This window comes from Falco cherrug, chromosome 5 (genome assembly GCF_023634085.1).
Source record: "Falco cherrug isolate bFalChe1 chromosome 5, bFalChe1.pri, whole genome shotgun sequence".
Classification (NCBI taxonomy): Eukaryota; Metazoa; Chordata; class Aves; order Falconiformes; family Falconidae; genus Falco; species Falco cherrug.
The window spans coordinates 75,805,968-75,832,797 of NC_073701.1; the positions used below are offsets into that span (position 1 = coordinate 75,805,968).

A 26,830-nucleotide genomic window follows, 5' to 3' on the forward strand; every position below is an offset into this window, starting at 1 on the left:
TTAAGTAGCTGTAGCTTCATCAGTTCCATTTATTCTAGATGCCTGCATCTGCAGAGATCCCTCTTGGAGGCCCATTTGTCTCTCGCTCAGTGTAGAGGAGCTTAGGCAATGCACGTGGCCTAGACATCTGTGCATCAAGCTAGATTAAGAGAATTCCCGAGTGTCACTCATGAGTGACTTACACAATAGCCATAAGGCCGAAAATACTGAATAACATAAGTCCTCTAAATCTTCCATCTGGTCTACATACCTTTTGGGGATATATAAAGTATTTTCTCATAATAGCAACACAATGCTGTTCAAAGAAATATCAAGCTGTACAGAAGCATGCAGACCATCTTATTACAACAATAATGTGATATAGATACCAAGCTTTTGGAGGCTCTTTGCTTTATTGATGACATCTTTTGCTGTTCGTTTTATTCCAGTAGTAGAGTGCAAGTTCATGTAATTGGCAATAACTTCCCACCTACAGCAAGAACAGAAAGGGTAAACCAGCACATAACACAATAGTTTATCTTCACACAAGCTATGGTCAAGCTTCTCTACACATTTATATCAACTCCTTAGTAAGTTTAATCATACTTAAATACATATAATGGAAGTTTCCCTTAAGAATTCAGTCAGCTTGGATGAACTTGGCTTCTGCTCCAGAAAAAGGATGGGGTAGAATGTAGGTAAGTGCAAATCTCTAATCCTCAAAACTGCTTGGCTGTTGCTTTCCTGAATTCCCTGAACACCTCTGACATTAAACACTGCAGGCTGCACTGAAAGGGCTGATATGTTGCCAGCCCCGTGTCCACTGCCCCCCAGAACACCTAAACATCAGATAAAGGGGCTTCAACAGGAGAGAGCTGGAACAGCCCTAGCCCCAGAATTATTCCTAGAAAAATGGAAGAGAATATTTGCACCTGATCAGACAGGAGGATCGTATCTAGGCCTGTGTTCTCAGTAAGTACTTGACTGCTGACCTGCAGTGCAGAAACAGATACTGGTATCATCATAACAGAGTATGACAGCTTTTGTTTTTCAAAAGCATCCAGATCTTGCAATGGAGGCTTCAAATCTGTGAATCCTAAGTGGAAGAAGGCATTTACATTCCTGGGAAAGAACAGGATTTAAGGCATGTGCCTATTCTTCATGCTTATTAGGAAACTGACTGCCAGTGCCACTTTCTCTGAATCCCAAGCCTTTCGCTTTTCCCCTGGCTCTCCTCTGAAGAGAACTGGCACACTGAGCCCGTATCAGGATCATTTAGGTTGGAAAAGACCTTTGAGATCAAGTCCAGCCATTAACCCAGCACTGCCAAGTCCACCACTAAACCATGTCCCTAAGCACTGCATCTCCAGCTTTTTAAACTCCTCCAGGGATGGTGATTCCACCACCTCTCTGAGCAGCCTGTTCCAATGCTTCAGCACCCTTTCCATGCAGAAGTTTTTCCTAACATCCAATCTAAACCTCCCCTGGTGCAGCTTGAGACCACTTCCTCTTACCCTGTCACTTGACGTCTGGTAGAAGAGACCGACCCCCACCTGCCTACAGCCTCCTCCTCTCCAGGCTAAACAGCCCTGGTTCCCTCAGCTGCTCCTCACAAGACTTGTGCTCCAGACCAGTCATCAGCTTCGCTGCCCTTCCTTGGACACGCTCCAGCATCTCTGTGCCTGTCTTGTAGTGAGAGGCCCAAAGCTGAACCCCGTGTTCCAGGTGCAGCCTCACCAGTGCCCGGTACAGGGGGGCATCTCTGAATATTTTCTTCCTTCTGTGTAAAGGAGAAACCAGCCTCACGTTCCCTGTGGAGCTATTGGAAGTAGCTTACACACTTGTATTCCTACCCAGCTGCATCACAGTCACTGCTCCAGTTTTGTTCTCCGCTTTAATGACTGGAGCCTGTCCTGTAGTAAGCCCCGTGGAAGCATACACCTCAGCATGATCTCGCTGATGGACTGAGGCCCAGGTTTGGGGGAAAACAAGATACAGGGCCAGAGCTAACTCCAGTGACATGAAGAGCTGGTGTCTAAGGGAAAAGAAACCACAGACTGCTCAACAGTCAGGGAAAAGGAAGAAGTTTAGGGAGTCCTTACACTGACATCATACTTAGGACAGTCTGAAAGTAAGTCGTATTATGCTTGTTATTTAATTAAAAATTGTTAGTAGGGATTTTAACACCAAACCAGAGAAGTACCTGGAGTTAGTCCCTGCTGGGAAGAGGTTCACAGCTTTAATTAACAACTGTAAATCATCTTCTGGCCAATTTTTGCTTCCCCCTCCACCACCAGTGGTTGACTTTTCTGAACTCTTCGTTGCTTGGCGCATACGAGCTTCTGCCTCTTCTTTCTCTCGCCTTATCTGTTCATTTATTTCTTCTATCTGGAGGATTGTAAATAAGTATTATTTATTTAAAAATTTTACAATGACACAACCCCCTCTCTCTGGAATTGCTTTCAGCCTTGAATTTTGTTTAGTTTCTGTTCTGTACGTTACACATAAGGAAATGGAGGTGCTTGTCTGCTCCAGTATTATTTCCCTCCATCCCATGTGCAAATTTGGCCATCCCAGGTTAGAAGCTACAGCAGGGATCCATCACAAGTTCCCTAGGAAATTAAATGAACACTCCCAGGATTAAGGTAAAACTTCTGAATTTAGGGTGAACATCCAGGCTAACCCCTGACTTACAGGGACAGATCCACAAAAGTATTAAGAACCTAAAGTGACCAGCGAGGGCAGTTAAACATCCACCTTGAACGCACTTGATTGCCAAATCTTCCAACCTAACTGCTACTTAAGCCTGCTTACACCAGAAATTCTCAATTACTATGGTTGTACTAAGTTAGCATTAACTGCAGCAGCCCAGATTTTAGTTTCTAAGTGCTTACTCCGGGCTAGATGGTTATGTTTAGTTTGTTAGCAAGCAGTTCAGCAGAACTTGTGTTATCCATCACACATCTTTGTGAACTGTAATCACGTCTTGAGACTGTGGTGTGACACATGTTTAACGTGTCTGCTTCTGGGTATGCCCAGCCCAGTCTTGGTAATATTAAAAAAGCTATGCACTTGCACCTGTTAGCAGGATGCTCATAACAGGTTTCTGACTGTCTCTCTCATAATAAAATCTCGCTGGCAAAAGGGAAGTTATCTGGTAGAGAATTTTTATTAATGCAAAAGTGGAATAGTTTTAACAGAGACAGAAAGGTGACTGTCCCATGTTCAGAACACCCTCCTGGAGGCTGGGAGATTGGATTCGGTCCCCTGTAGAACAAGAGGGATTTGAGTCTTAGTCTGATGAGTAAACCTGACCCTGGGATGGGGACAGATCATCTTTCCCGCCAGGAAAGAAAGTTCACAGCTGTGAATCCAAAGCAGATGAGAGGAAGTACCTCATCCTTTCTGCACCACGTAGGTTCAGTCTTATTAGTCCAAATAGCTTTTTCCTACTGGCAAATTTAGGCAGATCCTTGCTGAGTTTTGTAAATCTTGATTGCATGTGTCTTGCTTTTCCCATACTTTGGTATCCAACCCACTGGCCCTTCCAGTGCCCACAGCCTGCAGCACTTAAGCCCTTTTGTGGATCCAGCCCCAGATCACAAACACCAGACTAGGATTTTTCTTGTGTAACAGAATAGGTTAAGACTGCCCTCCTTCCCCTCTAGGTAACTGCTACCCATTGTTGGGCAAAATTAAAGTCCTCTACTATTTCTGTATACGGCACAAATGGTAGGCTTTGTGTCCTTTACTAATTAAAAATGCTTATTTTTTTTCCTCAGCTGGCCCTGGTTATTTCATCAGCTGTAAACTGCACTATGTAAAATGGAGCAGAGATCAAGTCTGCCTGGGGAATCTGAAATTCAGGTCTTTGTGTTCAATGGGCAGGATTCCACAGCAGCTATAAGTAAGAAGCATCTTACTTTCACGTAGATTTCACAAATCAAATTATTTTGTTACTTTGATTTGACACTCAGCATAATTACCTGTTTTACTACAGCCGCCTTTCCTCCTTCCCTTGTTGTGGATGTAAGTGCTTCATTCAAGCATTGCAGACTAAAAATAAATTATTAAGTTACAACAGATAGCTAGTAGAAAGATGGGTATCAAAACGAGCAGAAGTCAGCAGAAGGAAGACTTACCTTGTTAGCTCAAGACGATCACAAAGCTTTTCCACCTCCTCCATCATTTTTACACAATCTGCCTCATTATCAGAAAAGTAATTCCAGTTCTGGAAGCAGAAATACATGTTCTACAAAGTTCTTGAACTTTATTGTCCTGTTCCTTCAGACAAAGGCTTAACACACAGCATTCTTCAGCCACTGCTGTGGTTTGGACCCATTTGGTCAGCTTTACTCATAACTCAGAACTGTAGAGAAGTGTTTTAGTATTTTGCTCTTTAATAAACCCACTTTCCGTACCCACCTCCAGCCGTAAGAACAAGCAAGCATGTGAAAGGGTCTGATCTAAGCAAATAGAGTAATTTCACTGATGTAACCTGTATTTCACTATAATAATATTTAAATACCTTGCACGTCGTTCTCAGTTTTTGCCTTTCCTTCTTGATTGCTTTTTTCTGTATCTCTTTTTCCTTTTTGGCTACTAATGCTTGTTGCCTAACTTCTTCTTCCTCCTTTTCTTTTGCTAACCGTGCTGCTTCTAATTCTGCTTGTCTTTGCTGCAATCAAAAGGGAAAAAAAACACCACAAAAACCCTTGAAGTCACACTGTTATTGGGAAATTCAATATTAAAATGTGCTGTTCCTGCTTCTAGGGCTTTTTTTTTGCTTGGTTTGTGTTATTTTTTTTTAAATGCATCAATACTTTAATGATTGGTTTTCCAAGAATTTTGAGGGAGGTGATCAAACATGTACTAGCTGACACTAATTGACATACTCACTGTGAGGACTCCTAGTTGATAAATCTTGATTTCCTTTACAATGAAGACTTAAAACTGTACGAAATTTCTTATGCCTGCCCCAAGAGTATAAGCTTGGAAGAATGCTCTGCATCATTATTAGCATACTATCTTGCAGTGCTCCAGTATTGTCTTTTAAGTCACTTTTTAGCACCTTGCAGTTCCCTTTCATTCCTGGTGCTGTTTTCAGAGCCATCTTTTCCAAACTGTTAATATTAATCAAATATGTTATGTCACCTTAAAGTATTTCATACCAATTAACCTTTCACAGACCATACACACAAGGCAAGCAGCTGTATCCATTTTATGAAAAAGGAAAGTAGGCCACAGAACTTAATGACTGCCTCGAAACCAGAGGAAGCGTATGCAACAGCTGAACTCAATGTTAGAAGGATTTTTTGTTTCAGAGCTGTGCGTCTTGTTTTCATCTCACTCTCAAAAGGCTGTCACTCTTGCACTGCCTGTTGTACAGGGATCAAAGACAACACATCTATAAACCCCAATATAATTCTAACAGTAGCTTTCTGACACATGTAGAAGCTGAAGCAGTGGATCAGGTGTGAATGAACCAGGGGGTTTCAACCCAAATAAAGTAGTTAACTTACTTTTTCTTTTGCCTCCTGCTCTTTTCGTTTTGCTTCTACCTTTGCTTTCTTCTCTGCTTCTTTCTTTGCCTTTTCTTCCTCCTTAAATTTCTTTATCCTGGGATCACAGCTGTATGCATTGTCTGGCAGAAGAAAGGATGCATCGTGTACAAAAGAAAACCAGATTTCCACTGTTAGTTGGTAAATATCTCTTAGAAACACCAGCAATTTTTATGCTCACCAACAAGTGTCCTAATTCTGTTCATTTCTTCTTTTTTTCTCAAGGCTCTGGCAGCTCTGTTCTGCTTTTCAATCCACCTCCTTTCATCTCGACTAAAAAAGGGAAAGCATAGTTCAGTGCGAATACCCTACAGTGTCACTCTGTTAGAAATCCATCAACAAACTTTTTTTAAAAAAAAAGTTTCCCCACACAGATGCTCTTCTCTGAATCCTTCAAAAACAGACTTCAAAAAATGAAGTTCCAGGCCCCAAGCTCATGTCAAAAATGCTAGGTGTTTACACAACTACATAAACCTGACACAACAAGCTGCTTATCTCTCATTGCAGGGAATGAGATCATGGACTTTATTTCCAAAACGCAATCTACTTGTTGACCTAACATTAAACCCAAGCAAAACAACTGAAATGCTGGTATACAGTTTAATTAAAGAGCAGCAATATAATCAATGCCCATTATCTCAATTTTACAGATTACAGGTCACGTCAAGTAAACCATCTGCACAGAAAAAACACTTTCTATGAAGTACTGTGACAGTCTGGTAAAATCACGTTGGGTTCACTCCCGTAAAATACAGCTCAGGGTTAAACTGATTACACATTGGCTGACTAAATAATCTGGAAGTATTTGTCAGTGCTGTCAAAGAGGCAGATTTTTAGTGGGGGTCTGTATCCTCACCCACACAACCAAATGCATGACAATATACCTCAGAACAAAGGGCAATCCCCATAACACAGTAAGGAGACTGCTAGAGTAGGTTGAAGGTTTAAGACATGAGCAACATCACCTTTGGCAAGAAGGGATAACAAGAATCACAACCATCTGAACAGAAGATGAAACATATTTCTCTCTCAAGTAGAGCATACTATGTACCATTTGTCTAAACATTTCTTTAAAAGACACCAATGACAGGAATAAGCATAAAAAAATAGCTATGCAAATAATTCAAGGGCCATCCAATGAAAAGCCTAGAGATTAATCTGTACAATTTATAAAAAATACAAGTGATATGGAACTGATTGCAGTGCCTTCACAGAATCTTCACAGGAGAGAACGCTGGGTCCAGAGAGGCTCAAAAAATTTAATAGCAGGAAAAGGCGTAAGAGAAGAGGAACGAATGCCTAGCTACAGCCTGAATATGGCAGTTTGTAGCCACAAAGCAAAGTAACTACTGAATCTAACTACAAAACTGATTTCTATTCAGACTTGGAAGAAGAGGTTAATACAATGCAAGTTATGTTTATACAAGGCCAACTAAAGGAAAGGTTGCATCCTGTGAAATACGTGTTAGACTAAATGATTTAGTGCTCCAGCTTGAACATTCTGTGTTTATAACTGTAGGAAGGATAAAAACAGTATGTATTTTCCAATGGCAACATGGTCTGAGTTACTCAACTATCACTACATCAATAAATACACAATTTTTATTAACAGCAAGCCATCAGAACTAATCTTTATAAATTCTAGGAAGTATCACTTGTCTCAGTGCAGTTTAATAAAGAATCAGAGGGAGAAATACCTGCTTACTTATCTGCTCTGTTCTGGCTCCAGGTTCAACCTGTGTTTGGGACTTGCTGGAACTGCAAGTCTGGACTTAAATGAACACACATTTGAAAGCACCTCAGAAATGCCTCTGTGATGCAAGCCAGAGCTACTTCAACTACACAAATAAGACAAGAGAAGCCCACAGGCAGTCCAGGTCACGTCCACGACTGACTGCTAAGCTGGGAGCGTGGAATTCAGTCTTAGTTTGGCTACCTTTCTTCATGTGAATTACAGTCTAATAGAAAGTTGGAAAATCTTGCTATATCAATCTCCCAGTCCCCTGTTACATTTCTTTTTACTTACATACCATTCTGCTTTTTCTTTTTCCTCTTCATCTAAATAAGAAAACTCTCTCCAGGAATCAAAATTATACCTAAATTAAATAAATAATAAAAAAAGCGTGAATAAAAAACCCCAAACAGCAAGAGAATTACAAATAATCTATCTTTTCTACTGTTAGGTTTTTGTAGGCAATTATACTGGTATTTACAATTTATAATACATAATTTACAATTTTACTGTACCTATAGTAATTCCAGTCTGTTAGGTCAAAACATAAGACGCTATTGAAAGTAATGATTTACATCTCTCTGTACTGTAGGACAGAATAAGTTTTAGGATGGGATCAGTCTCACCAACTCTAAATGCCTACAGTGCAGCTGTCTAAGCTCCCGTTATAGGCACTGGAGATACAGTGCAGCCTGTAGAGTCCAGAGAGAAATTAATGTGATCTTTATATAAGTATCTGTATTTAGCAGGTAAGTCAAGCCATAACCTACTGACTTTATTGAACTAGACAGACTTCACTTAACTAGGGGAGCTTAAATATCTAGTAGACACCCACAAAAATCACAAGTTAGGCGAGATGAACCCCGCTTCTAGTCTGTGGGTCAACTTGGTTCACAGCCACTGTGGTCAGGAACTGCCAGAAGCTCCCACTGTAACTGAGTTTATGATGCAGAGGTGTTAGCTAGGAGAAAGCCAGCTCAGCTTTATGGAAGGCACCAGACAGCTTTGGGGTAATTTCATGACATTACTAGGTCAGAACAGACCACAGCCAAAAAGCTACATACAAAACAGTCTGCAGGTCCTTTATAGTGCACGGCTTGAATACGGTGACTAGAAACTGAGGTATCGGCTAACTTACCAAAACGAATAGAATGCATCTACCTCTTCAAACGAGGAGTTCATGTCCCCAAGTTTAGGAACATTTTTCTTATTTGACCACCTGAAAATAAATGGATATATTCAAGAAATTTATATATAATCTTATTTCATAACATGGTATGTGTTAAGTACAGATTCAAAATACCAAATTAGAGGGCACCCCCCACCCCCCCCAAGACAGGGGCATCAGGAAAGAGAACAGGAGAGTTTCTTCTGAACATCCTCCTCCAGACTGCCTTTTTTGAGGAGCTCCCCCAGAAAAACAAACTCCTCTTGCCCAAGCTCGGTGTGCCTACAAGCAGATCTGATGGAGCACAAACTGTCTTTGTAGGTATTCAATTCTCCACGCACATTTTCCCGGTAGAGAAGCTTACAGAAAGTGGACAAAAGGTGCTCTGTGAATAACTCGGCTCTGTGGCAGGCTACAGGAAGTTTCCCACACATTCTAATGCAGTATGAGGAAATCAAGCATGCTCTGCCTCCATCCTGTTTTTTTCCCCTACAAAGGGTGAAATCTTCCATAGGCATTTGTTATTTCATGACATAGCATCCATTTCCAAACAGAGAAAGGAACCCATCTGACAACCACAGATCCAGGTCTGAATCTCTGGAATATTTGATAAAATATTCAATGGACCTACTTTAAATAACAGATTGTTCAGAATGTGTTGTAAAGTGCCTCGCACAATAAAACACCTCGTCTCATACAGGTAAAAAGGTGAAATAGACTTCTATTGTGACAGCCTTAATACAAAGTTAATTGGCAAGCATGAATCAAATGCAGAAAAAAAGTCACACACCTTAAGAGAGAACCACCAAATACTGATAGTTACATTTATCTTCTCTTTTAACCAGCTAAATTGTGAACATAACTATTGTCTTCTGTTAATGTCTCACCCTCATAAGAAAATCATAAAGAAAGGAATTTTTAGTCAGTAGCATACACACACTTGGTATAGCGAATAATTTTAAGATGAAACAACGTGTTGTACAAAAAGGACAGTAAGTAATATGGAACTGAGAACAGACTTTTTTTTTTTTTTAACCTCATGGGTCAAACTCTATGCGACCAGTGTGACAGTTCAGATTATTTTAAAATGAAATCATAGAGAATGCACTATTTTATTTGTATTACATTTCTAGCAAATCAATGCATCTCCCAGCATCCCTTGAAACCACACCTGTTTACAAAGACAATGCCAGAAGAATTTGCAAATGCTGATCCTCCAGCAACAGCAGAGACAGTCTGACGTAGCTTACCTGGCATTTCTTTCAAAAACTGGGGAAAAAACTTCAAAGAAGTTTTCCTTTGCTTCACTTTTGGAAGGTACGGAGTTATCAAAAGTAGGATCTATGCTGTTAAATGCTCGCCGTTTCACAGGATCAGACAATATTTCATAAGCTGAAAAAAAGTTACCAGAAATACAACGTGAGACTGAAGAGAGTCTTCCCCACATGTTGGGAATGTTTCAAAAAAGGTTCCAACTGATTCAAAAGATGCTTTCAGATCTGCATTTGACCTACCATTCTGTACAGCTTGATACTTCATTATTTTAATGACACCAAATAGCACTGCTTTCAATTCCTGTTAGACTAAGTAGGAGGAAAAATTTTTATGAATGTCCTCCTGGTTTTGGCTGGGATAGAGTTAATTTTCTTTCTCAGTATCCAGTGCAGGGCTGTGTTTTGGATGTGGTGTGAAAACAATGTTGATAACACAGGGATGTTTTTAGTTGTTGCTGGGTAATTATTATATTAAGTCAAGGACTTTTCAGTTTCTCAGGCCCTGCCAGCGAGAAGGCTGGAGGGGCACAAGAAATTGGGAGGGGACACAGGCAGGACAGCTGACCCAAACTAGTCAAAGGGATATTTGTCATGCTCAGTATATAAACTGGGGGTGGGCAGCATGTGTGTGTGTTGGCCGGGCCCTGGGAGTCACTGCTCAGGATCTGGCTGGGCGTCCGTCAGCAGGTGGTGAGCAGCTGTATTAGGCATCACTTAAGTTTTCTGCCCTTCCCTTTGGATTTTATTCCTCTTTCCTTCCCTCTCCTTTTCATTATTATCATCATCATAAATTTTATTTTATTTCAATTATTAAATTGTTCTTATCTCAACCCTCAAGTTTTACCTTTTTTCCTCACAATTCTCCTTCCCATCCCACCGCGGGGCTGTGGGGACTGAGTGAGTGGCTGCACGGTACTTAGCTGCCGACTGGGGTTAAACCACGACAATGAAAAATAACACATTTAACTATGAAGATGTAATAAACTATATTATATTTAAAGTAATATTAAAGCAGTAAATTTGGTTCAGGCACTGGGAGTTTGGGTGTGACATCTCCAGGCTTTTATCCTACACCAGATCCTTGCAGACAGATTACGTAACGGTCTACTAAGAGAGGCACAGAGTGGAAGCAGTCCCCAAGTTAATACCATGTCAGAATTGGCAAGAACAGGAGCCATTCATTAGAATTTTTGCAGCTCACAGTGAAATTGTACTGAGACTTAGAAAGAGTATAAAGTACCACAAAGGTACTAGCCAAGACATGCATGCGCTCTCAGTTTCCCTGTTCTTGCAGTTGGGGAGCATCACATTACTGAATCTTATATCCTGGAAATCACACACACTGTAGCTTCAGCAAACTCTTCTTTTTTCCTCAAGGAAGTGTAGAGTTAATTTGGCTGTTAGCTCTACAATGCCCACTATTTTTCAGCAAGAGTGGAAAGTCAAAGCAACTTTGCACTGTGATCATTCATGGGCTTCTCTGACTGCACCCCCGGACAGAGGACACTGACCCTGAAGGTGTCACCTAGAAGGTGATAAGCTGGAGGAGACCTTGGTGCTCTGTGGTTCTGCAAGTCTATCTCACTGCACATGTTAATGGAGAGAGGAAGGAAGCTGCTGCCTGCCAGTCTTCCCTTCCCCTCGGCCAATACTCTTAACGACCCCTGTTCTCCCCTACACTGCAAGCTAGGAGCTTCAATAACCCTCACACCGGTTTCCTGATGCAAGAAATTCTGTGCACATCTGTTGGTTCCTCTTCCACTTCAGAGAGGTCATGTCCATACAGATCCCCAGTTCTACTCCCAGATACTCGATTCCCCTGGCACTGTATCTCCCACTCATTCCTTTGTCAGACCCAGCTCTGAATCCCACCTACCTACTCCTGCTTTTGGCAGTTTCTTGTCTCTGTTCCGTTACCACTTGCTCCTACTCCGGCTCCCCCTTCCCTACTACTGCATTTCCTTCCTGCAAGGTGCAGCCTGGAAGCATTACTCCTCTTCCATGCCACTTTGTGCCTTCTTTCCTGTTTATTCTTAAGCAGTTAAGCAGAAACATATTTGGCTCCTTGAATGTAGAACAAAGAGCATATTCCTGAATTCAGCTGCAGGTTATTCTTATCATAAATACCTGCCAGTTTCTGGCAGGATGGTAACTATGGAAAAAAAAATTTCCTTTGGCAACTTTTTTCCTTTTGACAACTCTAAAGAAGGCTGAAAACATCATCAGCTCATCTAACATGTCAACTTCTAACATTTTAACTAGTATTGTAAGAAGACACTCAGAAGAAGAAATTTTAGAACACAAGAACACACAAATTCAGAGGTTTCCTCCTGCCTCAACCTTACTGAGTCAAAAAAATTAATTTAAGTAAACCAAAAAAGCCAAAGTCAAAGCATTTCTAGAGATGTAAATCATACACCTAGAACACTCCCTATGGTTTTGAAATTGGCCAGCAGTGGTGTTCTACTTCACTACAGGCAAGAAGGGGAATATTATTCAATTGAGTTCACTCTGTCATCTGTGGGCAAAAAAGAGCAACTGAAGAAACTGATATCCTACATCAAATCAACAGATGCTCTGCTGGCAGAATAAGTGCATTAGAATTCAGATCTTCCAATCGCTGTTCATCTCTTAGAGGAACTACTTTATGGCACACCAGTTTATCCCGGGTATATGGCTACCTCTAGTGGTTCAGCTTTGCATGCATTGCTCTAAGTGTTTGTGTTTTGTCTCCAAGTGGCCCGGCAGACCACCATCTATCACCTGCATCTCCATGCTGCTTCTACCCAGAGGAAAGTTACATCAATGTGATTTCTATTAATTGAGGCATTGAAATGGAAAAAGAACTTCTCTGGCTTTTTAGTAATTGATAATTCTTTAAAAGGCTAATGAAGTGCTGCAAATACGTTCTCAATCTACTTGATAATCTGAAATGTATCTAACAAAAGAAATCAGTTGCTTACCTTTAGTTATGCATGTAAAATAATCATTATCACCTTCTCCAATCTGTTCCCCTGCAGCTTTTCGCTTGTCTGGATGATGTTTCAAAACCATGGATTTATCTAGCAAATAGATGCATCACATTTAGAAACACTTCACCATCAACAGTTTAAAAAAACATCAGGAAGAAAACAGATAGGATTTAATGAATTTTCTTTGATTTCATAGAACCATTTAGATTGGAAAAGACCTTTAAGATCATCAAGTCCAACCACCACCCCAGCACTGCCAAGTCCACCACTAAACCATGTCCCTAAGCACCATAGCCACGGGTTTTTTGAACACGTCCAGGGATGGTGATTCCACCACCTCCCTGGGCAGCCTGTTCCAATACCTCACCCCAGTTTCAGGGAAGAAATGTTTCCTAACATCCAATCTAAATCTCTCCTGGTGCAGATTGAGGCCACTTCCTCTTGTCCTGTCACTTGTTATCTGGGAGAAGAGACCAACCTCTACCTGTCAGGGAGCTGCAGAGAGCAGTAAGGTCCCCCCCTGAGCCTCCTCCTCTCCAGGCTGAACAGCCCCAGGTCCCCCAGCTGCTCCTCACCAGACTTGTGCCCCGGACCCTTCACCAGCTGCGTTGCCCCTCTCTGGACACGCTCCAGCCCCTCAACGTCCCTCCTGAAGTGAGGGGCCCAAAGCTGAACCCCGTGTTCGAGGTGCGGCCTCACCAGTGCCCAGTACAGGGGGCCAATCTGCCCTGGTCCTGCTGGCCACACTGTTTTGGATACAAGCCAGGATGTTGCTGGGCTTAGCTGCCTGGGCCCCAACACTCCTACAACTTAACACCATTGTCAGAATTAAAATTATCTCATCTTTGCTGGAACATAAAATAACCACAACTCAGAAACTCTATTCCACCTTCATCAGCTGAAGTAGTACTGATTCTCTGGGACTTATTCTAACATTATGCATAGCAAAGTGCTTCAGTAACTGTAAGCACAGTTAGCTTCAAAAAGTATAATGCAGTTTCAGGACCTTAATTGTGCAAGATTATACAATTCCCTGTGCAATCATACTGGAAAAATAAAGAAAAATAATTAACGTCATTTGAGCTATTGTTTCTAATGAAAAGCAAAGTAGTTCAGATCAAATAAAAATTGTATTCTATGCCTTGTCAAGTTCTGAACACAACCTGAGAAGAAATTTAGCAAGGAACCTACAGCCATGAGCTTGTGAAGACTGCTGTACTTACCTGTGGATAACATCAAGCACACACACAAGGGTTTGTGGTCAAGTTCTCTCTACTTAGGCCATAAATGCAAAGATAGAACTAGCACATACAGAGTATCTACTAAAGTTGCTACCAGGTTGTCTTGGTATTTAAACAGCAAAACCAGATTTTAAACTGACTTCTTTGCCAAAAAGTCTAGCCATCTTGTCATACAATATAAAACGTACCTTCTTGGCTTGCTATAAATACCAGAGAGATGACATCACGCAAATAGTTGTGGCAACCTGCCTTTTGAGAAACAAATCAGAACCCTTCTTAAAAATAAGAAAGCACAGTATATACTGGTGAGAAAGACTCACATCTCTATACCACCATGTAACAATTGAGTGCTGTTGGGATCCTAAAAAGAGACATACCCTCGTTCTTGCTCAACAAGATTAGTGAGACTACTACTCATCATCAGCATAGGTGCTACTCTATGCTGTGTGAGCATATGCTCCACAGTGATGCTGCTAAGCAACACATACCTGAGGCAACAATTTCCTGAGCAAGCTCATAATTTGGTAATTTCCACCTATTTTCATTTGGGAGTATCAGTGCGTTCACTGGGGACAGTGATTCTGCTCACACCAGTACAGTTATACAGGCAATCCTTTGCAAAATCAACTCACAAAACCCTCAGCTTATTTCATAAAGGCTATTGAACAATCTTCAGAGTACTTTAAAATCTTCCTCCACTAAATACTTGCATTCTTCTGGCAAAGGCAACTCTTGGTCACAGCGCTTTCTAGAAAAATAAGTTCCAAAGCCCAACATGTTGTTCCTTCACACGCAAGTACCACAGAATAGCCCCAATCACCTGCAGCCGTTCTGAATCATGTCATGGTTAAGACACAGGCCCATGATATCACTAAGCAGCACACCAGCACTTCCAAGTTCTATCGTTTACTTACCCAAAGTGTCAAGGAAACAACCTCACAAGACTACGCGTTTAACAGCTTGGTAACACCCCAGAGATCCAGCCACAGGAACTCCACATTTTTCATGTGGTGAAATGAACAAGAAGAGCAAAACTAAGCTTCTCAGTAGCCCAAGTAACTTTTAGTTACTCGAATACCCTGAAAATCAAGAGCTACTGCTCCATTCCCATGCAACACTTGATCTAATCAGTACGGTAACAGCAGCGCAGAAATGTACAGTTATAGTCTCAAGACTACTGACAAAACACACAGGCAAGAAAGACGTGAGCTCAGCGAGATTTTTCAACTCCCTAGATTTAGGCCTGAGGATTTCAGAGCTGTGATGTGAATTTAGAAGGCTGGTAAGCAACACAAATCAAAGACCAGACATTTTTAGACCTGTGAAACAGTAAAAAGCTTGTCCATGACATGTATATATTTTCACGCGGAAAACAGTTGTGTACATCTGGGGAAAAAAACAACAAGTATGCTTATGAAATGAAGGTACTTACGAGCTGCTTTGATTTGTTTTTGAGTAGCCCTGTATCGTATATTTCCTAGCCCGAGGACTGCATAATGGTCTTGATTCTGAGGAAGGAAAAAACCACCCTAATAAACACTGATAAATATGACCTAAAAAGCCACAACACGTGCAGGAAACCAGTTCTCCTCCCCATCTTTTAAAAGCAAGAGGCAGAATTCTTCCTTCTCCATAAATATTAGGAAAAGGTTACAGGAACAATTGTCGTAAATGCCATAATTATTGAATAACCAAATATCAATGAATTAAGCCACTCTTACAGCAACTGAAGTAGCTTAATCTAAATTGGATTAAAGCACTGAATTCTAGAAAGTTCAATTATTGGAAAACTGATTTGCTCTCTTTTAGTATTAAAGAGTGCTAATATAACTCCAGAATAAGGGAGGTAGTAACAGGGAGAAGAGACGCGTTTACAGCTTACAAGCAGTAAAATGAAAAGCAACAATTCAAGACCAAGAGCTTATCCCAACGTACATGTGAGTTTGCCCTCATCAACCGATTATGCGTGGAAAATAGAAACCCAATTATAATGCTAAGGGACACAAACCAGTTCAGACGGGGGTGGGAGGAGAGGAGGCAGGGGGTCTTTAGCGGCTGGGAATGGCAGGTAACTTTGATGGGCGATTTCCAGAAAATAAAAATAAAAATTAGTGCAAGCCTGTATCAACTCAATACCTTCCAGTCCTTTGGATCAAGGGTTTTTAGCATAGGAAATTCTTCAAGTTGTAATTCTTCGTCCCCTGATTCTTCAGAAAGTTCCTTCTCATCTTCCAGCTCCTGGAAAGAGGCAGAAACATTTACGTTTCTCCTCTTAATAAATGCTTCAAACCATCTTCCCACAGGTTCCACTTGACAGAGTACTGACGCTATAAGCAAAAACATAAAAGCAACTTCACCTTCTGCAGTTTCGGTTTTTCTTTCTTAAATTAAACCCCATCAAAAGCCCAGAGAAGCCCCGCATCACACAAGGCTGCAGCCTGCCGAGCCTTCCAGCTCGCCCTAAAGACACCGGGCTGCTTTAAAGGCTGCAAGAAGCGGAACAGGCGCCTGTCGGGCGGTAGCTCCCAAGCTTCGCCGTGCTCTCCAGTCCGGGAAGGCGCTTCCAAGTGCGGGGAACGCACACGCCAAACGCCACCCGACACCCTCCTCGCTGCGGCGGCAGAGGCGGTAACTGCGGCACAAACGCTGGGTGCGGGCCGGTCCCCCCGCCGCCCCTCGGTCCCCCCGCCCGCACAGCGGCCGCAAACGAGCGGCGGGGCGGGCGCCACAGGCGGGGGGCGCGGAGTTAACGCACAACGCACGGGAAAGTTCCGCAGCAGCGCAAGGCTGCTCAGCCCCAGCGCCGCAGCGGAGCGGCTACTGCCGCCGCACACGCGGTGGCTGGGAGCGGGGGAAGCCCCGGGCCCGCCGGCGGCTGAGGGCTACCCTGCACCCCCCCGGCCCGGGCCGCCCCCCGGCCCGCCGGCCGTGGCCCCGCACCAGCTGCGGCCGGGCCGCTCCCGCCCCCCGCCCCGGCGGCACCTACCGGCCGACAGCGCCCTGGTGACAGCCGTAACCTGCCCCTCCTGCGCGCCCCGCAGCATGGTGGTGGCGGCGGCCGGCGGCCCGCAGCGAGCCTCGGGCCTGGGCGCCGGGCCCCACTCGCCTCGCCTCGCCGGTTGCCAGGAGCCGGCGCATGCAGGCGCCCGCCGAGCGCTTCCGGGGCGGCGGCGGCGTGCGGCGAGATAAGTGGCCCGGCGGGGCCCGGCTCCCCCGCCGACCCCCTCGCCCCCCCGCCTCCTGCGCGCCGCCTCTCCGCAACGGGGCCGGCATCTGCGGCGAGGCCCAGCCGGGCTCGGCGGCGGCCCGGGCCCGGGCCCGCGGATCGGCGCGCGCCACCCCGCCGGCGGCTGTGGCGGACGGAACTCTTCGGCGGCGGCAGCGGTGCCGGGGGGAAGGGAATGCCGGTGCGCGGGGCCCGCGGCGCGCCCGGGCCGGTGCACCCTCCTTTGGTGTCCCCCCGGCGCGGCCCGGCCCGGCCCGACCGGAAGCTCCGGCCGTGCTGCGTAACGCATCCGGGGCAGGGCAGGGCGGGCCGGTGCCGTCGCGATGCCGGACTACCTGGGCGCCGACCAGAGGAAGACGAAGGAGGAGGAGAAGGAGGATAAGCCCATCCGCGGTGAGAGGCGGCGGGACCGGCCGGGTGCCCTGTGTGCGCGGCGGGGAAGCTCCCCGAGCGACGCTTCGGCGGGGCAGCGGGGCGGGGGCGGCGCTGCCCGCGACCATATTGGTGCCGGGGGCGGCGGGGCTGAGGGAGCGCGGGTGGGGAGGGAAAAAGAGAAAAAAAAAAAAAAAGATTTTAAACCCCCCAGATGCGCTACGTGGCGCGGCGGTCGCCGTCCCCTCGGGGCCGCCCCGGCGTGGGGCCCGGCTGGGCTGGCGCTGTGTCTGCGGCCCCAAGGGGCGGTTAAAGGTGACCGTCCGCCTGGGTTTGGAGTTTCTGAGGGAGGAGCGGCGGGGCTGGGGGCCGGCGGCCCGTCGGGAGGAGTCGGGGGGGCGGCGGGGTATCACCGGGGGTCCCCAGGTCACAGCCCGGCCTCTCGGCCTCTCGTCTCGGGCCCGGCCTGGTTTCCGTACGGCGAAAGGCCTTGTGCGGCCTGAGGGTCAGCTGAAGGGTCGGCCTGATAAAACCTGGTAATTTCTTGTTGTTGGTCGGCAGAGCGCCCAGAGCTGGCTGTCACCCCGCCGGTGGCCCCGTCACCGGCAATGCCATGGAGGCAGGAGAGCACCACGTGGCTGATTTTTCTGGTGGTGAAATTGCCAGTTGCTCCTCATGTTTGAATTTCATTTGCCTTTATGTTTCATGTTAGTAAATATTAAGTAATGCATCTGGAAGCCAAGGCGATACTGCATGTAACCAGTGATGGACTTTGAACTGTTGCCACTCAAGGAAGGTTTTTAAATTATAGCAACATAGTGTTCAGTAGATATAAAAAAAAAAATAATTAATGGGGTAATACAAAGAATCAGGAAAGAAATAAGGATTGAAAAAAAAAATCCTCTCAAAATGCTGTGTGATACACACTGCACCCAGATCTTCAATACTGTGTGGCTGGTGCTCCCTTTATCATAAGAAAAGATACAGTTGAATTGGAAAAGAGGGAGAACTGTGGGCCAGGAATGTTTGACGTGAAGGCTATCATTTGGTCAGGAAAAGAGAGAGCTTTTAGGAGAAGGGAGAGGGAATGTAAAAGGTCTGTTAAATGGCAAGCGATATGAAAGTAAATAGAGGGTGACAGTAGTAGAGAGTTACATTTTTCTTAGTTAATGGAGAGAGTTCACTGGAGGAATCCTGCAGCACTCTGCAAAAACTGAAGCGATTAACAGCTGACGCTGCTTGTTCTGATGTGGGAATTCTGAGGCTTAAGTACAATTTTTAGATTTCAAGTTTAAGTCAAGTAAAAGGAAGCATAATGCTGATTTAAATGGGGGGATTCCTTCCCATGTGTTCTGCTGCACGTTGCTGAAAGTTTACAGGTATTCAAAAAACTGATAGAAATATTCATGGAAGGAAAATTTTTTAAGGGCTGTTAATAACAACGTGTGACCCAGGAGTGCGAGCTCACTATGCGTCTGCCGCGTTTGTAGACCTTCCTGTTGGAGAAGGGATACTGGGCCAGACGGTTCATCTTGTCTAGTACAACTATTCCCATGTTTTTTGTTTTGCAATATTCAAACTCAGCATTGTATTAGTTATTGATTCCAGGCTGCTCTGGTAGCTTGCGGTAGTTTTTTGTTACGGAGACCAGCTTAGATTCGGTTGCTGTTCCCTGCTCTCACTGGGCATTTTGGAAGAGAGACATCACTGGTGGAAAGTGGTGACAGGTTTTCATTGTAGTTTTTTTAAACATTAAGAAACAAAAAGTTAATAAGATGAAGTTCTGATATCTTCAATTCCATCTCTGTACAGTCATAGGTCAGTAAACTACTCCAAGCGAGGCAAAGTTTAAGTAGCTTGCTTGCTGCAGCTCTGTGTGGAACAGTTTTGGACTGAAGAGAGTAGCTGGGGACCCTGTTTTGATTTTCTTGAATGTCTGATACTTTTTTGTTCCACTTTGGTTTAGTGAAAAGTAGAAATTGAAAAGAATCCCTTTAAAATACATGATTCCATCTTTTAGAAGCGGAATTGATACTGCTGTATCAATTTTTTTTTTTTTTAACAATAAGGTTTTGTTATTAAAATTGGAAGCTAAGTCTTTCCTGTCTTGTTTCAGCTCTGGATGAAGGAGATATTGCCTTGCTGAAAACATACGTAAGTAGCATATGTATACAAGGGTGTTAAAGAAAAAAAAGTAAGTCCTCTTAGGAACTGAATGCAGGAGTGGAGGGATGTGTACTCAGTAGTAGTTAGTAGATCTGCTTCTCCTAATGCTTTTCTCTCCTGCCAAAATCTTTTCTCCCTTTCCACCTTCCAACCAGAAAGCCCCATACCCAACCCACAACCCTAAAAATAGTCCATTAGGTCTGTTAGCTTGAAAGTAACAATGTTTTTTTTTTTTTTCTATTTTTGTTTTGTATCTTGTAGCTGATTGTCATAGGGGTCTAACAGCTAGGGCTTTTTCACTAACCAATTTTCTTGCTTTATAACGAACAGTTAACTTCAAGACTCCTTCTCCCATCAGATTTACTTGCTTTTAGCCATCATGTTATAATACTGTTAGCAAGGGGTACACAGGCCTTGTGAAAAAGAATAGTCTTGGGGGGTGTTTTCTGCAGACAGTAAGGCTTAAAATGTAAATCTCCATGTCTCTACTGGAAAGTATGGTGGATCTGTGAAAAAACTCTTGAAAAATGAAACTTGCAGCTTAGTGTATGTCTGGATTTGCATATGTTTGCTAGAAGCCTGAATTTTGACACTGAGACTCATTTATGAAGCTTTGAAATATGTCTTGTGCCCACTGCGGCTTCTCTTTTGTTGGCAAGTTGATATGAAGGAGATCTTGTAGAGGAAATGCAGATCCAGATCTGCCTGCATTATGCAGGGGCATCACAAGCAAGAATCCAGCTTCTGATTTGCCCCATGTTCTGTTCTCTTCTGTGGGTGATAGAAGGGTTGGCTAAGGTAGTTACAGCACACCTACACATGATTTTCAGATAATATGTACAGATTTCTGTCTGTATATAATTTTTACTAAGCCTTAGTTTAAAAAAATATGACTGAACCGTGTTAAAAGAAAAAAGGATCCTTGAAGTTTACAAATGTGAAAAATTTCCATTCGCGCGGTTGGCCAATTGTGTGTAGCTGCATTCTCTTTTTGTGAACAGAAACATTGTTACTGAAACTTAATACTGTCTTTTTTGGCTGTAATCAATCGTTGGCTGTTACACCAAGACACATCTTGATGCTCAACAGCTCTTGGTATTTTTTCCTAAACATAAAATAATTTGAAATCTACGTGGTATTTCTTTCTTTTCCAGGGCCAGAGCACATATTCAAGGCAGATCAAGCAAGTAGAAGATGATATTCAACAACTACTTAAGAAAATCAATGAGCTCACTGGTATCTTTCTTTCTTAAGATAACTTTCAATAGAAGAGCTGCCTACACCAAAACAAGTGTTCTAAGAAGCAGATTTTAAACAACTTCTGCATTGCTTTATTATTGTTATTTTTCTTGAAAGAATACATTTATTTTTTTGGTCACATGAGACACTTGCTGTGTAGGTGATGGTCTTTTTGATTGAGCAGAGCTAATCTGTACATATGGTTGTGTAATTTTGTGCTTTAACACATTTTTATTCAAAACTGTAATTTTTATATATTACACTGGCATGAAACAAATGCCCCTTTCTGCCGCTAGATGATTTGTTGGGATTTGTGTCAAGCTGTATTTGAATAGCGAGTGAACTTCCATAGACTGCAAAACCCCAGTGTATTATTAAGTAGGGGTACCAGTCCTTATATAAGGAAGAAATGTGTATCAAGGCAGTTAGCATTTAGTATCAGCTGGTTTAAAATCAGCTGGTCAGTTGTGGCAGTGACAATAAAAATTATTTTGTTCCCTTATTTACCTTTGATTCACTGATGTATGTTTGTGGCCCTGTTGCTATGCCTCTAGCCGGGAAGGCTGCAGTGTCTCTTTTCCAGTAAAATCCTTTATTTGTTCAAAACATATCCATATTTTGGAAGATTTGTAATCTTTGTGTGTGTGTGTGTGTGTATATAAATATATATATATGAAAAAAAAATTCATTTGTGTGAATCCGTTAGCTTCTGATATCTTGCACTAAAGCCTTCCATCAGTGAAAGCACTTGCAGAGTTTCACTCCTTTTCTGAAACTTTGAGAACCGCGCTTATCTCTGCTATCTCAGTCAGGCTTGGTTGTAATTGTCTGCGGGCTGTAGAGTTGTGTTAGAGGATGGCTAGACTGCTATTTGCATGCTTAGCTGGCACAGTCACGTAGGCCTCATTTCTTTAGGAAACTTGTTTTTTAGGAAGTCCTTCAAAGATATGTGTGTGTGTGTTTTGGAGATCTCTCAGAAAGCTTCCTACAGGCTTATATCTGAGGTTCTTGGTATGGGAAGGATTGCTGACATGCCAGTTAGCTGCTTCCTCAGCTCGTCTGTGTTGTACGTAGGAATCAAGGAATCCGACACGGGCTTGGCTCCTCCTGCCCTTTGGGATCTGGCTGCAGACAAGCAAACTCTCCAAAGCGAGCAACCATTACAAGTTGCAAGGTGGGTGCACTCTTCCTCCTTGCAGTGGAGCTGTAGTGATTTACAACTGATGTGTGGACTTTTTGTAAAAACAAGGTTCACCTGTTGTGCATATTAACAGTGGTTTTTACCATTGCATCAAAACTGGGCTGTGTTATGCTTGGTGACGCGTTACCTACTTCATACTTGTACTTATTCCTGTCATTATTGTATGATGCTGTAATAATAGAGTCACAAGTACAATAGCTATTTTGGTGTATTTGGAAAATACGACTCTGTCACCTTGATGCCGATACAAATAGCAAGCCAGTTAGTTTGTCTGCTTGGTGGTGTTAATTGTATGTTCTCTGTTAGGTGTACAAAGATAATTAATGCAGACTCCGAGGATCCCAAGTACATTATTAATGTCAAGCAGTTTGCCAAATTTGTGGTGGATCTCAGTGACCAGGTGGCACCTACTGACATAGAAGAAGGGATGAGAGTTGGGTAAGCAAAATCCTTGTGTTCTTATGAGTTTTCCTGGGGAATGAAGCTTTTTTATCTGATCGATTAGTTTGACATGTCAGCAGCTGTCATTTCATGTTTTTGCAGTGGTTGAAATTATAATGCCAATGTCTTTCTGTTGGAAGCCAGTAACTCACCTGCACGCTGTGCTGGAATCTTGATTTTGATACCATTCTGGTGAAAATTGTGCATCGTGGACTCACACCTTTCAGTTTGGGCCCCAACAGTGCTAGCTTTCAGGGAGCCTGTGTAACCTGCTGCCTCTTTGGCAGCCTGCACAGTTACACCCAGGGTGGCTACGGGAAGTGTTCGATGAGGAGGTGAAGCCTGTTGTAGAATTTGGTCTGTGGGATATTTTGAATTTCAGTTTTCAAAATACTTCGGAATTAGTATTTTTGGAAACCTTAAACTTTTCTGCAGGAGGAGTTCCATTCTCTAGCCCATCTGGCTCTTAGCTTTCAGGGCTGGGCTGTCTTGATGCCAGAGAAAAGAACAGTTTAAGAATTCAGCTGCTAATTTACCGAGTTGTTTCTACATGGCAGCTTAATTAACTGGCGGTAAAATAATAGTCTTTATGCTTTCTCACCAGGGTGGACAGAAACAAGTATCAAATCCATATCCCCTTGCCTCCAAAGATTGATCCCACAGTCACCATGATGCAAGTGAGAACTGCCAGTACTTACTGTGACATTGCTTTGTCTTGTAACGTTGATTACTTTGACTGGATTTTGTTGTGGGCTGTTGAAGGCCCAGGGACATATGCAGCCTCAGGCTGCTAACTGCTCGCTCACCCTTTTGTTGTGCAGGTAGAAGAAAAACCAGATGTCACTTACAGTGATGTTGGTGGTTGTAAAGAGCAGATTGAAAAGCTGAGAGAGGTGGTTGAAACCCCTCTGCTTCACGTAAGTAACCTCCAGATTGAAACTTTTATTATTTTGAAAGTATTCTGGTCATCTGTTAGCATTTGAAAAAACAAGAAGAGATAATACAGCTGAATAGAAACACCTAAGTGAAAGGAAGGCTGGTTTTAACAAGTGAAATCCAGCCTAGTCTGTTTATATTGCCCCTGATTGATGATTTTCTTAATTTGCATATACTCTTTGATGCACATAATCTTTAATTTGCACATAACCTTGCCTTCTGTTTTCCCACCATTACAGCCTGAACGATTTGTTAACCTTGGAATTGAGCCTCCCAAAGGAGTACTTTTGTTCGGGCCACCTGGTACGGGCAAAACACTTTGTGCCCGTGCTGTTGCTAACAGGACCGATGCCTGCTTCATCAGAGTAATTGGATCTGAATTGGTGCAGAAATACGTGGGAGAGGTGAGAGCAAATGCTTGACGGAGTGTGGAGTGATTTGCGGATTTCCAGTTGTGGGGACCCGGTACCCTAGTGGGTTTGACAGATGAATGTACTGGCGTGCTGGAGGTACTGGTGGGGAGGAGCTGTCAAACTAATGGCTACTGATCAGGCAGACAGTTGTAAGACCTAAGTATGTCGTCCTTGAGGAACTGGATTTTGCAGTGCAGAGTTTAGTCTGCAGTTCAGGAGGACTCTAGGATTAGGATTCTGTTCCCAGCTCTGCCGCTTATTTTTCACCTGGCCCTCAGGTAAATGACTTCTTTTGTGCTTCTGAATTTAAGAGTAGTAATTTGTCCCTCCCTTATAAGTTGCCTTAAGATTTATGAATGTTCTGTTATACATGTGTGTACAAATAAGAAGAGTTTTGTCATTGGAAACTTAGAAGTGTTTGGAGGTATGAAAAGTTTAATTTTGATAATTTTCCTTTAATGTGCCATGAATCTTTAACAAAATGTTGGATATTGCTTTCAGGGAGCTCGAATGGTTCGTGAACTCTTTGAAATGGCCAGAACTAAAAAAGCTTGTCTTATATTCTTTGATGAAATTGATGCCATTGGAGGTATGTTTGCAGTATCTGCAGCTCTAATCTCATAGGGGAACTTTCAGGCGTTCTTTTCCTGGTATAGTTCTTTACCTGGATTGCTGTATTTCAAGAAAGGTGCTTCTAAATACCTACCTAGCAGAACTACTACCAGCATGTCCCATGTTTGTGAGGCTGTCAAGAAGTGGTTTATACAGCCCAGATGAGAAGTAATTTTTGCACACTTGGAACACCCAGATTATTTAAACTTTAGTGAAGGATCTCATGTGTTGTGTTTGCAAAAAGTACTGCTGACTTTAGTCCACAAGCTGAAGGGGGCTACATATAAAATCTTTATTACTGTCTGAAAATGAATGTATTTTTTTTTTCCTCAAAGTATGTACTTGGGTCCTTTGAAAGTAGAACAGGTTTTATGCAGGCAAGGGAGGAGGATTTTGGTGGAGGGAAGGCAAAACAAACTACACCTAGAAATTTCAGCAGTTTGGCCAGTTATTAGGCAGGGAGATGGGCCCTTTCATACTAAGGATGAAGATACAGTGCTTATTGTAACTGACAGGCAACATTGCTCTTTCTTTGAAGTGTGTCGCTTTCAAATAACCCCTTCACACCTTTTTTAAACTCTTCACAAATATTTGTGTGTAATTTAGAATTATTTTTCCGGCAGTCTTCTGTGTAGAAGCTGTGACATCTCCGTGTTCTGAAGGTCCCTCTCTTATTTTGTGAAACATGTGTCTCCTCTCTCCAGGTGCTCGTTTTGATGACGGGGCTGGGGGTGACAATGAAGTGCAACGTACTATGCTGGAGCTGATCAATCAGTTGGATGGTTTTGACCCACGAGGCAACATCAAAGTGCTGATGGCCACAAACAGACCTGATACTCTGGATCCAGCACTGATGAGGCCTGGCAGGCTGGATAGGAAGATAGAGTTTAGCTTGCCTGATCTTGAGGTGAGCATGCTTTCTTTCACAGCCAAGTATATTTTGAGAGCAGTGTGTTTCTTCAGTTAGGGCGTTACTGTCTGGAAGCAGCTGACGAATATTGACAACAGCAGCATTCTTAACTTACATGAAACTACATGGAGATTGGAGGGATTAAAGATGTGCCAAAAAGGTTTTCCCACACCGAACAGATTCCATCCCTGGGCAAGAAGCCATGGTAGATAGCTGTAATCACTGCATATTCCTGTCCCAACAGATAAAGAATCCTTTAACCAGATCCATGATGTAGTTTTTACGTTGGCATGTGTTTTGTTTGGCCCTTTTGAGAGGGATTTCTTGAGGTACTTGTACCGTTAGAGCTCTATTAAAAGTTATTTTCTTAATTTGGTATCGTGAACACTTAAACATGCTAGTCCAGACATGGGAAGCTGTAGCTGGGCAGCAAGTAAAAGATTTTCCATTAGCCCTTGCTGTGGATGTGGACAGCTGCACGCTAGAGTCATCGCCTCTTTCATACCGTGAACGCTTCTGTCCTCCGCTCTTTTTTTCAGGGGCGAACTCACATATTCAAGATACACGCTCGTTCGATGAGTGTTGAAAGAGACATAAGATTTGAGCTGTTGGCTCGGCTGTGTCCTAATAGTACAGGTAAGCTGCGTTGTTGTGGTTTTTTTTAACAATTTGGTGTATGCTTCACCTCCGCTGGTGGTTAGAGCTGAATTTGTTTATCCCTTTGTTTCAAAGGCGCTGAGATTCGCAGTGTCTGCACGGAGGCAGGCATGTTTGCTATCCGAGCACGTAGAAAAATTGCAACAGAGAAAGACTTCTTAGAAGCAGTGAACAAAGTCATTAAATCGTATGCGAAATTCAGTGCTACCCCGCGCTACATGACCTACAACTGATCTCTTGGAAAGTTTTCCCTGTTCCTATTGTTAAAACTTTCTGTGAAACAAAAATCGAAGTGTAGTAATTAATGTCTTGCTCCTGGAAGCTAGAAATAAACAGAATATTCCAAACAGTAGGTGCGAGTTCATTGTGAGTGTGTTCTACACTAGTGGAGTATTGCTGCTGTGGAAGAATAAACTCAGTGAGATTCTAATAATGCAGCCTAAACCAGTGAGATATTTTTAAATCGGATACCTGGGCCATGTTAGAAATCCAAAGTTTAGATCCCTGGTCACCATTTGCACCCCAAACCTACCATCTCAGTTGCAGAGGTGCTGAAAGATCCCCAAGGGACTGCAGTGTTTCCAGGTGTGCTCTGAAACGCTTGCATATGACACTCGGCACCAAGGTGTAGGTGTGTCCTGAGAAAGCTCTGGGGAGCTGCTGTGGGAAAAGGGCTGAGGAGAAGGTGTATGTAGCTCTGCTCAGGTGCTTGGTGCTGTGAGTCATTGCC

The 26,830-nt window shown here is 43.3% G+C and overlaps 2 protein-coding genes across 6 annotated transcripts in view; one reads left to right on the top strand and one right to left on the bottom strand.

Annotated features, from left to right (window-relative positions):
- DNAJC2 (DnaJ heat shock protein family (Hsp40) member C2) overlaps window positions 1-17,442 on the bottom strand; it is a 24,658-nt gene extending 7,216 nt beyond the window's left edge. Inside the window, exons 1-15 of one of the 5 annotated variants that reach the window (XM_055710647.1) lie at window positions 16,914-17,442; window positions 16,064-16,254; window positions 15,360-15,435; window positions 12,678-12,776; window positions 9,691-9,832; window positions 8,411-8,491; window positions 7,571-7,636; window positions 5,722-5,813; window positions 5,502-5,623; window positions 4,508-4,657; window positions 4,122-4,210; window positions 3,966-4,035; window positions 2,183-2,367; window positions 912-971; window positions 369-469 (exon numbers count right to left, since the gene is read on the bottom strand). In XM_055710647.1, coding sequence (XP_055566622.1) covers window positions 935-971; window positions 2,183-2,367; window positions 3,966-4,035; window positions 4,122-4,210; window positions 4,508-4,657; window positions 5,502-5,623; window positions 5,722-5,813; window positions 7,571-7,636; window positions 8,411-8,491; window positions 9,691-9,832; window positions 12,678-12,776; window positions 15,360-15,435; window positions 16,064-16,254; window positions 16,914-17,442 — 1,929 coding nt within the window. In that variant the 3' untranslated portion in view covers window positions 369-469; window positions 912-934. Of the gene's footprint in view, window positions 1-368; window positions 470-911; window positions 972-2,182; window positions 2,368-3,965; window positions 4,036-4,121; window positions 4,211-4,507; window positions 4,658-5,501; window positions 5,624-5,721; window positions 5,814-7,570; window positions 7,637-8,410; window positions 8,492-9,690; window positions 9,833-12,677; window positions 12,777-15,359; window positions 15,436-16,063; window positions 16,255-16,913 lie in introns of those variants that run through there. The other 4 variants (XM_055710646.1, XM_055710644.1, XM_055710648.1 and 1 more) reach the window with 4 other exon arrangements.
- PSMC2 (proteasome 26S subunit, ATPase 2) lies at window positions 17,413-26,452 on the top strand. The gene is made up of 12 exons (XM_055710658.1): window positions 17,413-17,546; window positions 19,642-19,679; window positions 20,846-20,927; window positions 22,005-22,104; window positions 22,438-22,569; window positions 23,177-23,249; window positions 23,394-23,489; window positions 23,748-23,912; window positions 24,423-24,510; window positions 25,238-25,440; window positions 25,983-26,079; window positions 26,176-26,452. The coding sequence occupies exons 1-12, from the start codon at window positions 17,477-17,479 to the stop codon at window positions 26,331-26,333; spliced, it is 1,302 nt and encodes a 433-aa protein (XP_055566633.1). The 5' UTR covers window positions 17,413-17,476; the 3' UTR covers window positions 26,334-26,452.
- Window positions 26,453-26,830: the final 378 nt, after the last annotated feature.